General features: G+C 40.4%; 1 protein-coding gene across 2 annotated transcripts in view; it reads right to left on the bottom strand.

Annotated features, from left to right (window-relative positions):
- LOC114769669 (chloride channel protein 2-like) overlaps positions 1 to 16,447 on the bottom strand; it is a 44,431-nt gene that overhangs the window by 21,388 nt on the left and 6,596 nt on the right. For both annotated transcript variants that reach the window (XM_028962878.1, XM_028962879.1), the window contains exon 2: positions 1,689 to 1,842. In XM_028962878.1, coding sequence (XP_028818711.1) covers positions 1,689 to 1,842 — 154 coding nt within the window. The remainder of the gene's footprint in view (positions 1 to 1,688; positions 1,843 to 16,447) is intronic.

Here is a 16,447-nt window from a genome sequence, read left to right as displayed (position 1 = left end):
ACTTGACCGTTCTGCACACAAGGAAAAACTCCACACAAAAAAACTCTAGGAGAGAGGAAAAAAAATAAAGGAAGAATCCTTGGGAAGGAGTGATACAGAGAGGGTAGAGTGAGCCTGCAATTGGAGACAGTGCAGGGTTGGTGATGATTTGTCCAATAAGAGAAAAAGTCCTACAGTTGTAGAGGTGGAGAAGTCCAAAATGTAGTATAGAGCATGTCCATGTTTGGCGGTACTGGACAGTGCAGAGTAGTTTTTAGTCCAACAGAGTAGGTATATTCCAGTGTCATGGTGTATGTTACATGGCCATTATGATGCTACTGGTTCATTTGAAAATCCCTGAAGCTTAAGTTCTTATGGTGGTGGTTGCTGTGGTGACCCTCTGGTTCATTTCATGCTGAGTCGTTGTTTAGCAGTTGCCAGGTACCAGGATTTATCTTGTGGTCTCTTCACTGGAGGCTGCTGGTGTACTGTGCGCTTGATTCCGTGTCTCGAAGAGAACAAACAGAAGCAGCAGCAGACGGTGGCATTGTACGACTGATACTGAAATATGTGGTTAAAGTGGTATTTTGGTGCAACTCCAGCATCTCCAGAACCACCACACTGAGCACTGGAACTCCTCAGGGCTGTGTGCTTAGTCCAATGCTGTTCACCCTGCTGACCCACGACTGTGCAGCGATGCACAGTTCCAACCACATCAAGTTCACCGATGACAACCGTGGTGGGTCTCATCAGCAAGAATGATGAGTCAGAGTACAGAGAGGAGGCGCACTGACTAACGGACTGGGGTATGGTCAATCTGTTTCTGAACGTGGACAAAATGAAAGAGATAATTGTTTACTTCAGTAGACAACAGAGCGACCACTCTCCACAGAACATCTACGGATCTTGTGTGGAGTCTGACTGTTTGAAATCAAGAACACAAAGTTCCTCAGTGTTCATCTAGAGGAGAACTTCTTCTGGAATCTCAACACCAGCTCTATAGAGGGACCATTGAGAGCATTCTAACCAGCATCACTGTCTGGTTTGGGAACTGCACCGTATCGGACTTCAAGATTCTACAGTGGATAGTAAGGACAGCTGAGTCTCTCTTCCCTCCATAACAGACATTTACCACACACACTGCAACTGGAAAGCCACCAGCATTGTGAAGGATTCTACACATCCTTCACATGCACTCTTCACCCTCCTACCATACGGAAAAAGTTACAGAAGCATTCGGGCCAGAAGTGCCAGACTCTACAACAGCTTCATCCCACAGGCAATAGGACACCTGAAACCTCAGGGACTGTTACGCCATGTCCCCGCATGGATTCTATGGGTCGCGTGAAAATAAGTCATGGTGCAGCAGTCAAAGTTCAAAGTTCAACAAATCACCCTTATCCAGATTGACTTACAATCAGTAGTTACAGGGACAGTCCCCCTGGAGCAACTTAGGGTTAAATGTCTTGCTCAGGGACACAATGATAGTACATGGGATTTGAACCTGGGTCTTCTGGTTCATAGACAAGGGTCTTACCCACTAGGCCACTACTACCCACCCCCCCAGTCACAGAAATAGTTTTATTAGAAAAAAATATCCAAGATTTTATAGCATCTTTACAGCATAAACATTGTTGATGAACCACGGTGGTTAGCTAAATAAATAAATATACTGGTTTGTGGGTGCATGTGTGTGTGCGCACACTCACTGCGGCATTTTGCACAGCGCCCCTGGTCATACTGCAGCAATTCCAGCGATCTGGTCCTCTCAGAAATGGAACGTTTGAAACCACGCTCCTCACGCAGACGTGCAGCCTCCTCGCGTGCATATACACCCAGCTCCTGAGTATAGCGCCCATACATCTGCAGACAGGGAGGGTTGTCAGTTACACATAGTAATTACCAGCAATTTCATTTATGATTCACCATCCTGCACACAGGTCCCACTATGGTCCTTTGTTTTCCTACATGAAATTTAACAACACTAGTCACACGGGTTTATACAGTTTGTATTTTAGATTCATAATATTCCTAATAAAAGTCTGACAACACTTTGTAAAGGTTTCATTACAACAGTATTTTAAACCTTTGCTACTCTACCAGCTCAATGGCTCACTTGCTACTTGTCAGTGGATCACCAGGTTCCTGACAGACAGGAAGTAAGGCTGAGGGATAACCACTTCTGAAACATGGTCACTCTGTACTGGTGCCCCTCAAGAATGTGTCCTCTCCCCAGTGTTCTTCTGGGGAACTGCTACACCAATGACTTCACATCCAGGAACTCCGCTGTTAAACTCAAGACTATAGATAACAGGAGATTTCCCTCAACATTGTTCCCCCTCACCAAATTACCACATTTTCCTCTGTGGAGATCTTCAAGGTCCTGGGTAAGACAATCTCCCAGGACCTGAAATGGGAGACCAACATCTACTCAATCCTCAAAAAGACCCAGCAGAGGATGTACTTCCTGAGACAACTAAGGAAGCCCAGTCTTCCACATGAGTTGCTGATCCAGTTCTATACTGCAGTCATTGAGTCACTGGTATGAAGCAGCCACCATACAGCACAAGAACAGATTGCAATGGACTGATCTTTTCTGCAGTCCATACATTGATACCCCCCTGCAGGACATGCAGGACATGCTCCTCTCAAGATCCAGGAAACAGGCAAAAATCCAGGACATGCTCCTCTCAAGATCCAGGAAACAGGCATGGAAGATCTTCGCAGATCCCTCACACTCTGGACACCCATGTAATCAGAAGGTTGCCGGTTTGAATCCCGATCTGCCAAGGTACCACTGAGGTGCCATTGAGCAATGTACCGTCCCCACGCACTGCTCCCCGGGTGCCTGTCATGGCTGCCCACTGCTCACTCAGGGTGATTGGTTAAATGCAGTGGACAATTTTCACTGTGTGCACCGTGTGCTGTGCATCACAAGTGACAATCACTTCACTTTCACGTTGACCTGCTGCCCTCTGGCAGGCATACAGACAATCTTGAAGCCTGCAGACTAGGACTGGCTTACACAGGAACATTTTTTTTCCCCTCGCTGTCACCCTCCTAAAAAGCTGAACTATTATACACATTGCAACTGCACTTTTTGGAATTGTTTCTGTATACAAGGTACTAGACTATATTGTATATTGTTGTTTTTAAAATGTTAATCAACTACGCTATCAACCAGAATCAAATTCCTTGTATGTGTCCTTGTATAGTATTTACAATTTTCTTCTGGCACCAAGGGGTCAAAAGAATTCCAAAAAGTTTATCATTTGAGATTTCTTTATACGTAGAAAGTGTACACACTTTTCTTTGAATAGCAATAATAATAATAATAATAATTGGCTCATTTCAGATTAAATCAGTAACTTTATGTAATAATTAAGATTAAGATTAATGAAGTATAGGCAATATTTTTTTCTAATCTATTTTTCCTCACACTTTCTGCCATAAAAATGTGTAATGAATGTAGCTATGGCAAACCTTCCAATCATACATACAAACCCTTTAACCTGCTAATCATGTACTGAATGTAAAAAGCAAGGAATGCATACGATGGGTTACGAAGTGAAGTGATTGTCACATGTGATACACAGCAGCACAGCACACGGTGCACACAGTGAAATTTGTCCTCTGCATTTAACCCATCACCCTGAGTGATCAGTGGGCAGCCATGACCGGCGCCCGGGGAGCAGTGTGTGGGGACGGTGCTTTGCTCAGTGGCACCTCAGTGGTACCTTGGCGGATCGGGATTCGAACCGGCAACCTTCTGATTACGGGGCCGCTTCCTTAACCGCTAGGCCACCACTGCCCCGTGTACATTTAATAAATAATTGAAAAAGTGGGTGTGCATATTTATTCAGCCCCCTTAGTAAATACTTTGTAGAACCACCTTTTGCTGGAATTACAGCTGCCAGTCTTTTAGGGTATGTCCAACTTACGTTGAAATTCTTTGCAAAACAGCTCCAGCTCAGTCAGATTAGATGGACAGCATTTGTGAACAGCAGTTTTTAGATCCTGTCACAGATTCTCGATTGGATTTAGATCTGGACTTTGACTGGGCCATTCTAACACATGGATATGTTTTGTTTTAAACCATTCCATTGTTGCCCTGGCTTTAAGTTTAGGGTCATTGTCCTGCTGGAAGGTGAACCTCCGCCCTTTTGCAGACTCCAAGAGGTTTTCTTCCAAGATTGCCCTGTATTTGGCTCCATCCATCTTCCCATCAACTCTGACCAGCTTCCCTGTCCCTGCTGAAGAGAAGCACCCCCAGCGCATGATGCTGCCATCACTATATTTGACAGTGGGAATGGTGTGTTCAGAATGATGTGCAGTTCCATTTTAGTCTCATCGGACCAGAGCACCTTCTTTCACGTTTGCTTGGGGTGGTAGTAGCCTAGGGGTAACATACTCACCTATGAACCAGAATACCCGGGTTCAAGTCCCGCTTACTACCATTGTGTCCCTGAGCAAGACACTTAACCCTAAGTTGCTCCAGGGGGGACTGTCCCTGTAACTACTGATTGTAAGTCGCTCTGGATAAGGGCGTCTGATAAATGCTGTAAATGTAAATGATGCTGTGTGCCCCACATGGCTTGTGGAACACTGAAAACGGGACTTCTTATAGTTTTCTTTTAACAGTTTTCTTCTTGCCACTCTTCCATAAATGCCAACTTTGTGTAGTGCACATCTAATAGTTGTCCTATGGACAGATTCCACCACCTGAGCTGTAGATCTCTGCAGCTTGTTCAGTCACCATGGGCCTCTTGGCTGCATTTCTGCTCAGCGCTGTCCTTGTTCGGCCTGTGAGCTTAGGTGGACGGCCTAGTCTTGGAAGGTTTACAGTTACTCCTTCCATTTCTTAATGATGGCACAAACAGTGCTCTGTGGGATGTTCAAGGCTTGGGAAATCATTTTGTAGGCTAAGCCTGCTTTAAACTTCTCAATAACTTCTCTGACCTGTCTTAGTAAAGTGTCGCTATTTTGAAGAAACTAGAATATAAAACATGTTTTCAGTTATTTCACCTTTTTTGTTAAGTACATAATTGAACAAGAAGGTGTGTGTGTTTATATATATACACAAACACACACACACACATGTTCATATAGCTTCCAGTACAGCACATGATCATCCATCATTTAACATTTTCTAGACTTCAAATTATATTAAAAAGCACAGCAGAACAAATGGCCTTTGTCTCACTATCTGCCTGGGGTCAGTATGTGAGTGTTCAAATTAGCCATGTTCAGATGCAGTTTCACTATTTTTACCCTGATATTTAATTTGATAAAAGCTTCAATGAAGACCTGCCAGTGCAATTGAGTGATAAAAAATATGCAATTTGTGTCACAATGATTATGAACCACCAATATGGAAGGAATGGGCAACCATGCTAAATTTAATTTAATTCGGAATAACATTGAATAAATACCAAGTTACATTTGTATTTATTTTGTTTGTCAATTGTTTAGTTTTCTGAAACATACCAGTTAAAACTAGTTAACCCAGCCACTGTGGAGGCATGGGACTGTGTGTTTTCATGGTGGCATTCCCAAGCCAGGGTAAATGGGGAGGGTTGAGTCAGGAGCATCCGGCGTGAAACTTTTACCGGGTGAAATGTGTGGACAACAAGACCAATTGATCCTCTGTGACAACCCCTAATGGGAACAGACGTTATCTGTATCTATTTTCTGTTAGCATTTTAAAATGAACTAAATGTTCATTTTTAGTTATCTGTATCTATTTTCTGTTAGCATTTTAAAATGAACTAAATGTTTATATTTGATGATTATTTTAATCATTAATCTGGCCTGGTGATTACAACGTACTGACAGAACATGGCCTGAATCTGGGCAGTCATTTAAAAATATTCTGTGTCAAACCCAGTGCTGTCTGGCATCTTACTAGCTGTGAAGTGTGGTATTAGAAAAATACTGTTAAATACTGTTAAAAGTCATTTTATTTCATGAAATAATCTTAATTTGATCTACTTTTTGTCAGTCTTGTGACAAAATTGAGAATGTAGAGACTGTACGTGAGTTCTTGGCAAGAAGAACTGTTGTGGTGGCCTAGTGGGGGGCAGTAGTGGCCTAGTGGTTAAGGAAGCGGCCCCATGATCAGAAGGCTGCCGGTTTGAATCCCGATCCACCAAGGTAGCACTGAGGTTCCACTAAGCAAAGCATCATCCCCACACACTGCTCCCTGGGCGACTGTCATGGCTGCCAACTGCTCACTAAGGGTGATGGGTTAAAAGCAGAGGACATTTTGTACACCGTGTACTGTGCTGCAGGGTTTCACAATGACAATCACTTCACTTTCAAGAAGGCTCTTAATTTTTTAACTTCTGAGAAAGAACTAGCAAGGACTCACAAACTGAAATAGTAATAGTATGCAAACAGCTGAAAGAATGTAATGAAATCATGGAACCTGTTGAGGTTGTCAAGGATGCATCCATAATATTCAGAGTGCCGAGCAGAAATATATTTCAAGATTCAAGGTATTTGTCACAGGTAGGGCTGCCACAACGAATCGATTGAATCGTTAAAAAACGATTACTAATAGAGTTGACAACGAATTTCCTAATCGATTCGTTATGTCGTGCGACGCGGAGACGTTTGATTATTAAAAAAAAAAAAAAAAAAAAAACTTTATTTGAGCGCGGAGTGAACACACTCGGTCTCTCTCGCGCACAGATGCTAGCAGAGTTTGGCGCCTCATAGACAGCGCGGAGCAAAAATAAAAAAAACGAGCGGAGGTAGAGGACATATACATGGCGGAGGCAGAGAAATCTGCGTAAAAATATGCAAAAGCGACATGGCAGGGCACGGGAGCACCACGGCAATGATCCAGCACCTGAAACGCGTGTTTAATGAGGAGGAAGGGAGTTCAGCAGCAGGGTAAGTAACTACAGAATCCTTCTTTTGTTCCGTTTTGAAGTGAGGAACGTAATGTCCCTGGTGCTGGTGTTTAACTCGCCGCGGAGGAGAACTAGACGGGGACTTACAGCGCCACCTACAGGTGTGGAGGGGGGATGAAACATCGTTCGGACTGTTCTCTGCGTCTCCGCGTGGACGACTCGCCTATTGTGTCCCTGAGCAAAACACTTAACCCTAAGTGTCTCCAGGGGGACTGTCCCTTTAACTACTGATTGTCGCTCTGGATAAGGGCGTCTGATAAATGCTGTAAATGGAAATGGAAATGTTTACCAGTCATCCAGCTTGACAAGCATGACAAGTTAGCGTTAACGCATTAATAACAGTAGTAAAGCAGTAGTTACTTTGCATTAAAAGACTAAAGACATGTTTTTATTCACTAGCCTTTTTTGGACCATTCATTTTTCAATCTGTTGTCATGTACAGCTACACTGCAAAAAAAGCTTTTCTTACCTAGTAATTTTGTCTCGTTTCCAGTTCAAATATCTAAAAAAATCTTAAATCAAGATTTCTAGACAAGAAAAATGGCATGAGAAAATTAAGTGATGCTTAATTTAAGTGATGAGATTATATCTCATTAAGATTAGTTTTCTTACCCCATTGGTAGATAATGTTGCTTGTTTTAAACAATCTCTTAATTTTGAGAAGTTTTATCAGAAAACAAGACATCATTTCTTATGCTATTTCATGTGTCTAGTAAATGTATCTTGATTTAAGATTTTTTAGAGATTTGGACTGAAATCAGGACAAAACTACTAAGTTAGAAAAGCATTTTTTGCAGTGTGTGTGTGTGTCAATGTGAGAGTTGGTGAGTGTGTGCGTCTGCGAGTGTGTGCATCTGCAGTGTAGTGTGAAGTTCTGACATTCAAACAAATCCTGTTAAATTTTCTGATTTGTATTGTTCTTTATTTTTTTATAAATTATTTATCATTCTGGCAGCTCAGGTGGCACTTTATTTAAAAAAAAAAAAAAAGTCTATATTTGGCAGATGTAAAGCATACATGTGTATGTTTTTGTGTTAGTCAATTTTTATTTTATTATTATTATAACAGCACAAGGAGCAACATGTTTGTGCACTTTCTAAAGATTTTGGTTCTGTTTTTGAATAAAGGGTTGTTTTTTTTTTTGTTTTTTTTTCTTTCCCCGATTCTACGATTAATAAAAAAAAAAAAACAAATCGACAGATTAATCAATTATTAAAATAATCGTTAGTTGCAGCCCTAGTCACAGGCATAGTTAATTTCGTCCACAGTAGACTTTTTCAGTTTCCTTTAAATTGGGACATATATGACTGATGAGCATGAAGGAAATGTGAGGCCAATGTCAAGCCAATTAAGATTTTTGAATTGTCATTATAGTGCCCCATCTACAGTACAGGCCAAAGGTTTGGACACACCTTCTCATTCAATGTATTTTCTTTATTTTCATTTCCTCTTCTCACTAAAGGCATCAAAACTATGAATGAATACATGTGGAGTTATGTACTTAACCAAAAGCCCATTGAGACATACTGTAAGCCCATTGAGACTACTGTATGTGATTTTGGGCTATATAAGAAATACATGTTGTTGTTGTCATTCAGACCTACATAAAGGACAGACAAAGTGCATGGTGACTGAACACAACCTCCATATATTAAACAATGGTTCTGAACTGAAAGAGGCCAGTAAACTGTGATAATGCAATATAGCTCACAGCATGCTCAATCTTCTCATCTCAATGAGTCATGTATGTGTCAATGTCTATTCATTACATGATTGAGCTCAAACTCCAGATGCAATGTATCTCATTATAGTGCCTCATCTACAGTACAGGCCAAAAGTTTGGACACACCTTCTCATTCAATGTTTTTTCTTTATTTTCATTTCTTCTTCTCACTAAAGGCATCAAAACTATGAATGAATACATGGGGAGTTATGTACTTAACCAAAAACGGTGAAATAACTGAAAACATGTTTTATATTCTAGTTACTTCAAAAAAGCCACCCTTTGCTTTGATTACTGCACACTCTTGGCATTCTCTTGATGAGCTTCAAGAGGTCATCACCAGAAATGCTTTTCCAACAGTCTTGAAGGAGTTCCCAGAGGAATTAAGCACTTGATTGCCCTTTTGCCTTCACTCTGCAGTCCAGCTCAACCAACACCATCTCAATTGGGCTCAGGTCCAGTGACTGTGGAGGCCAGGTCTCCACTTTTTGTTAAGTACATAACTCCACATGTGTTCATTCATAGTTTTGATGGCTTCAATGTAAATGGTCATGAAAATAAAGAAAACACATGAGAGAATGAGAAGGTGTGTCCAAACTTTTGGCCTGTACTGGATATCTATTGAAAGAATACATGGTCATTAAATAATTCAGCATAAATATAGCTTGTTTAATTTCTGTTACAAATATGTTGTATAATAAAAGGAAAAAATAACAAACAGGGGAGACCCTGAGAGCATTATAATGAAGTCCTCGCTTTTTTAGCTTGCCTCCCTTTCATCCCTTCTCTTTGCAAATCAGTTGCCAACTGTATTTAGATGAGAGTCACGTCCCAGCATATATGCTGCAGGTGCACCAGAGGGGAAAATAAATAAATAAGCCATTTACACACTTTCTACAGAGGGACTTCTAAAAATTCAGCAAATTGCCACAGATGCTGTGGCAACCGGCTGTACATCCTTTGGGTGTCAAGATTAACACTTTATTTATTCATAATAGTGAATGATGGTATGCCTGAACACACAGGTGGGAGAATGAGCAAGAAAGAAAGAGAAAGATCTTAAACAAACAGGAAAAAGATGGGTCCACAGCAAGGAGATGAGATGAGATGAGTCAACATGGAGGGAAGACAAGAGAACCCCAGGACAGGGCTCAGGGGAGACAGAGGGCACAACATTGAATTAAGAGAGAAGACGAAGGACCTCAGCATGGAGCTGAGAAGGGACACATTCCAGTGAAATGGACAGAGAGGACCCCAGCATAGTGCTTGTCGTGAAAGAGGGAGAACAGAGAAACAGCAGCAGCCACAGAACAGAGCTGAGAGGGCACACAGAGGGCCAAGAATCCAGCTGCAGAAGATAGGAAAGTGAGTGTAAACATAAGAAATGTTGTTCTGCACGTGTTCTGTACACATCCAGTCAGAGAAAAGAACAAGGCTGTACCACAGCACCCCTCAAACATTAACACTGCAGTACTGACACGCACTACAGACACAATGTGCTACTCTCACTCAGTTGCACTACTTTCCTGCAGTGACCTGTACAGAACAATCTGTCCACATCACAGCTGAGACAATACCGCAAGAGTGAGCAAGACAGAGAGAGAGAGGGAGAGAGAGAGTTGCACAAAAAGATCCTTCATAAACGCTAGTTACATCAGTCAAAAGCCGTGGGAACTGATACAGAGAAAAACAGAAGAAACGGGCAGGGAGGGAGGGAGGAGGGATGAATCCAATAATATTTGGATCAGATCAGAGGGGCCAGTGATGGGTTCACACACCTCCCATGTAGACAGGGACTGGGTTAAAGACTATGGGCATGGGGTAATGGAGTGGCATGCAGCAATATCGGTAATAAACCAAAAAACAATATCACAACTGCTTGCATCAACCACATTCTGGTTGCTGTAGCAATAAATTACGTCATTATATTATATCGATCAATACTATCAACAAAACTATCAATATTGTGTTGATTAATTTATTAACCAGAGAAGACACTTTTGCAAAATATGCCAAATATAAATAAACAAGAGCAAAATGGATAGGTTGAGCATTGAATAAGTTCAGAAATGTCTGATTCACTATGTCACAACAATTGATAATACGACTGCATTTGTGACATCTACTGACATTGCTCTGAATTGCTATTATGAGGATAGAGTTTAAAATTGCATTTTCATTGTGTTACTTTCAAGTAAGTTTCAAGCTCCACTACTGACTTTCAAAATCCAATTTCAAATATTCCTGCTTTTTGCATTAGAACTAAAGGGTATTTACAAATATAAATATATATTGTTGGTGGAAAAAAGTATATGAACCCTTGGAATAACAGTTTGGAAGTAGTAGTCTCATATGGTCTCATATGGTCTCATATGGTCTGCATATGGTCTCACCAGTCCACAAAACATTTTGCCAATACCGCTGTGGAGTATCAAGATTATCACATTTTATGACAAATTAACAAACAATGCTATAATATTCAAAAGGGTTCACATACTTTTTCTTGTCCCGGTATACATTCACAGAATAGCCTGCAGTGTTGGGGAGTATAACCAGTAACATGTAACAACATCATGTAATTTTTACTCAAGGTTTTACTCAAATTATCATTTGCAGTTTTTCAGAAAAAGGTTTATTACACAATATTGTGCAACATTTACAAAAAAAACAGGCATAGATTTCCAGGTTCCATCCTTTTAACAAAGTCTGCCAGGTACCATAAAATCATCAAAAGAGTTTTTTCCATTGTCATTACATCTCTATTCATCATCATTTCATTTATTTCTTATATAGCCCATAATCACATACAGTATGTCTCAATGGACAAGCCCTACAGTTGACACCCCCCACACTTGACCCTTCTTCACACAAGGAAAACTCCACACAAAAAAAGGTTGGAAAGGTTGTTGAAAGGTTGGAGGGGTGCTATCCTTCCATTTTAAAAAGCACCAGTCTTCTTGCTATAAGTTGCAAATGCTACAAGATTGATGGACAGATCTTCAGGCACAACCGCAAGGATTTCAGTAACACCAGAGGCATTCAATGAAATCCGTAAAATCTCTGTAAGAACTGAAAATATTGCCTTCCAGAAATTATGAACCAAAACATTTGAGCGAGTGTGGCTGGTGTTTGTTTATGTCAATCACAGTCTGTCATAATATTCAATCTAAATTTGGTTAAACTGGTCTAAAGCTAATGTAAGACCTTAAACTGAATGATCTTATGTCTTAAGCAAATCAAACTTGAGTCAACCCTTTTTATGGCCCCAGATCGGACACTGATGTTCCTTGAGCTTTCAGTAACACCAGAAATGACTTCCGCCGCGCTACCAGCCACAGCGCGCCTGCTATGATTATTCAAATCTTTTTCATTTTTTTCATTTAGCTCATGGAGCAGTGGTGGCCTAGCTGTTAAGGAAGTGGCCAGGTACTCAGAAGGTTGCCATTTTCGAAGCCCGAGCCGCCAACGTGCCACTGAGCAAAGCACCGTCTCCAGACACTGCTCCCCGGGCGCCTGTTATAGCTGCCCACTGCTCACCAAGTGTGATTGTGTGCACCGTGTGCTGTGCTGATGTGTATCACAATGACATTCACTTCACTTTTTATGGGCATTTAACACAGTTTAAGTTTAATTTTTGTTTGTTACATAAGAGACCTTTTCACCTGTATCTGTGTGAGCATTTCATATGTGTGTGTGTGTGGTTTTCACCTGTATCTGTGTGAGTGTTTCATATGTGTGTGTGCGAGTTTTCAGTAGTATAAATGCATGCTTGACAGTTTCATATGTGAATGTGTGTGTGTTTCACATGTGTTTGTGTAACAAAAGTCTGAAATATTTCCTAAACGGCCCCTCATACAAATGAGACAAAAATGTAACCTTTTGCCAAGGCACATCAGCTCTATGTTCACAGACGGAAAAATGAAGCATCTGGCACAGGGCGTTTTGAATCTGTGCAGGGTACAATGAAATCTCAAGACTATCAAGGGATTCTAAAGAGAAATGTGCTGGCCAGTGTCCGAAAGCTTGGTCTCAGTCACAGGTCATGGGTCTTGCAACGGGACAATGACCCAAAACAAACAGCTAAAAACACCCAAGAATGGCTAAGAGGAAAACATTGGACTATTCTAAAGTGGCCTTCTATGAGCCTTGACTTCAATCCTATTGAGCATCTTTGGAAAGAGCTGAAACATGCCGTCTGGAAAAGGCACCCTTCAAACCTGAGACAACTGGAGCAGTTTGCTCATGAGAAGTGGGCCTAAATACCTGCTGAGAAGTGCAGAAGTCTCATTGGGGGAAAAAATAACCTACTAGGAGAAGGAGCACCGAGAGATTGGTGTCTAACTGTTATAACTGTGGGAGCTATCTTTACCCCACAATCTCATTCCCCACAGGAATCGTTTGATTGCAGTGATTGCCTCAAAAGGTTGTGCAACAAAATATTAAGTTAGGGGTACCATAATTTTTGTCCAGGCCTGTTTCATGAGTTTATTTTTTTTAAATAATTCTGTTGAAGCATGGTTGAAAATCAATGTCTGACTTTCATTGGTTAAATTTCATAGAATTTTTATTTATTATTACTTTTGTCAGATTAAAGTTATTTCTGTGACCATTGTGAGTTTTTCTTTCATTGACTGAAGGGTACCAACAATTTTGTCCATGTGTGTAAATCAGGGAAAAGACGAGATCTGGTCACACTAACATAGAGGCACTATGCTAACCCTACACTACTTACAGTCAACATATTTAAGTCATTAAACACTACATATTGCAAACAATTGTTTACTTTACTTCAGTACTTCAGATTTTGAAAAGCAACTCTAATTGAACAAACTTATTAACAGCTCTGGTGGAGGCTGGCGGGCATATACTGTATGCATATAGGGCATTTGTGATGTGTTATTTAAGCAACAAAAAAAAGGTAAAACACATTGCATTTATTAGATCACAATAATCTTATAATTTATGGACATGTAAATACAGGGAGTGCAGAATTATTAGGCAAATGAGTATTTTGTCCACATCATCCTCTTCATGCATGTTGTCTTACTCAAAGCTGTATAGGCTCGAAAGCCTACTACCAATTAAGCATATTAGGTGATGTGCATCTCTGTAATGAGAAGGGGTGTGGTCTAATGACATCAACACCCTATATCAGGTGTGCATAATTATTAGGCAACTTCCTTTCCTTTGGCAAAATGGGTCAAAAGAAAGACTTGACAGGCTCAGAAAAGTCAAAAATAGTGAGATATCTTGCAGAGAGATGCAGCACTCTTAAAATTGCAAAGCTTCTGAAGCGTGATCATCGAACAATCAAGTGTTTCATTCAAAATAGTCAACAGGGTCGCAAGAAGCGTGTGGAAAAACCAAGGGGCAAAATAACTGCCCATGAACTGAGAAAAGTCAAGCGGGCAGCTTCCAAGATGCCACTCGCCACCAGTTTGGCCATATTTCAGAGCTGCAACATCACTGGAGTGCCCAAAAGCACAAGGTGTGCAATACTCAGAGACATGGCCAAGGTAAGAAAGGCTGAAAGACGACCACCGCTGAACAAGACACACACGCTGAAACGTCAAGACTGGGCAAAGAAATATCTCAAGACTGATTTTTCTAAGGTTTTATGGACTGATGAAATGAGAGTGAGTCTTGATGGGCCAGATGGATGGGCCCGTGGCTGGATTGGTAAAGGGCAGAGAGCTCCAGTCCGACTCCAGCAAGGTGGAGGTGGAGTACTGGTTTGGGCTGGTATCATCAAAGATGAGTTTGTGGGGCCTTTTCGGGTTGAGGATGGAGTCAAGCTCAACTCCCAGTCCTACTGCCAGTTTCTGGAAGACACCTTCTTCAAGCAGTGGTACAGGAAGAAGTCTGCATCCTTCAAGAAAAACATGATTTTCATGCAGGACAATGCTCCATCACACGCGTCCAAGTACTCCACAGCGTGGCAGGCAAGAAAGGGTATAAAAGAAGAAAAACTGAGTTTTTTGGGTTCATTGAGAACATGGTTGTTGTTCAATATTAAAATTATTCCTCAAAAATACAACTTGCCTAATAATTCTGCACTCCCTGTATGTAAAACTCAAACATCTGTGTCTCAACCATATCTTGTGAAAATATGAATAATAATAAAGTGCACTTGTGTCAGGAAATGATAAAGACAGTGATGTAATTCAAAGAGTTAAGCACTTATGAAATGGCAGTGGTTTCAAGATGACTTCCTGTTACTGAAGTTTGTAAAACAGCAGCAAGGACATTCTTCACTGCTCTACATGAAAAGATCTAATAGCAAAGTCTGATCAACCACAATAATCCAATCTCATAATGTAGGCATACTCCACTGACATCACAGTGTTGAACAGTGCTTTCTCAACATGTTGCTAAAGAAAGGCCTGATGCAGCAGGTCCACTGCTAACCATCAGAAAGATTAATGATTACTGGACTAACCAATGTAATTCAAAGACCTGAGGATTAAGGGAAAGAAATGGTTGAAAATAAAAAAATAGTGTGATGTTCTGAACAGAAAAAGGGGAATTTTATATCATTACTGTCAGAATATACTAGCATTTCATGTGCGAGTGCGTGTGGGTGTAACCAAAAAGGGTTTGACAAAACTAACACAAAGCAAAACTGACTAATGACTGAAGGGATTAATACAAAGAATCAGACATCCCTGGAGAGTTACATGAGAAACTGGCAACACCAGAAAACAGAGCATTTTTATAAAAAAAAAAAAAAAAAAAAAAAAAAAAAAAACCCTTTACACAATTGTGTAAACTACACCAATTGACGACTCAAACTAGCAAAAAGATCCATCTTCTGTAGGATTATAGGGATAATATGCATTACAGGCTATGTGTGTATACATGCATGAAGATACACTACCAGTTAAAAGTTTGGACACACCCACACTGTGGCGGTTACATGTGTCATTTCTGAGTCTTCAGTTTTGTGAAAAAACGCAAGACCCAGAGCTGGGCAATATGACAAAAATTCATCAAAATTCATCCTTCACCATGTGATGTCAGTTTCATAATTTACGTAAATTTGTGTAATTATGTAATATCCTTGCCTGTGAAGCCCTTTGTGTTAACAGAGGAAGAACTATTTCAAGTATCACCACCCAGTCTACTATTCTAACAAACAGCATAAATTAATTATATCCAGCCTCGTGCTTTTCAACACTTGCCTGTGTTCAAGATAACGGAAATCATCTCAGCAGGTCCTTTAGTGGCAGGGCTGAAATGCCGTGGAAATGTTTTTTGTGGGGGATAAAGTTCACTTTCTTTACAAAGAGGGACTTTGCAATTCATCGGTTCATTCTTCATAACATTCTGGAGTATATGCAAATTGCCATAACAGAAACGGAAGCAGAAAACTTTGTGAAAAACTTTTGGCTATGACTGTACTAAAGAGTTAATGTAGTTAAAATGTTGTTACATAGATGTAATAACTAATTTGATAAAACACATTACCCATATTAAAATCACAAACATACAAATAGAATACCCACATTCACTTATATGTATACACTCAACAATACAATGTTTACAGTTAAACTAAAATTGTATTATTAATAGTGTTATTACTTTCCCATTTAATATCACATTAGTCCAATATATTATTCAAATTCAGAAAATCAAATACTGACAAATTAAATAACTTTGGCCTCATGGGTCACCAGATGTAGTTTTATGAGGCATACACAGACAGTGACTTCAGCTATCTTGCATCACACATTTATACGACCAAAAACAGGAGATCTGTTTGTCTGTGGTTGTCAGACATACATGCAGGTTTATGTTTGTATGTGTGTGTGTGTGTGTGTGTGTGTGT

Source organism: Denticeps clupeoides, chromosome 19, assembly GCF_900700375.1.
Source record: "Denticeps clupeoides chromosome 19, fDenClu1.1, whole genome shotgun sequence".
In the NCBI taxonomy this organism is placed as follows: domain Eukaryota; kingdom Metazoa; phylum Chordata; class Actinopteri; order Clupeiformes; family Denticipitidae; genus Denticeps; species Denticeps clupeoides.
This window is presented reverse-complemented; position numbering and strand designations above follow the sequence as displayed.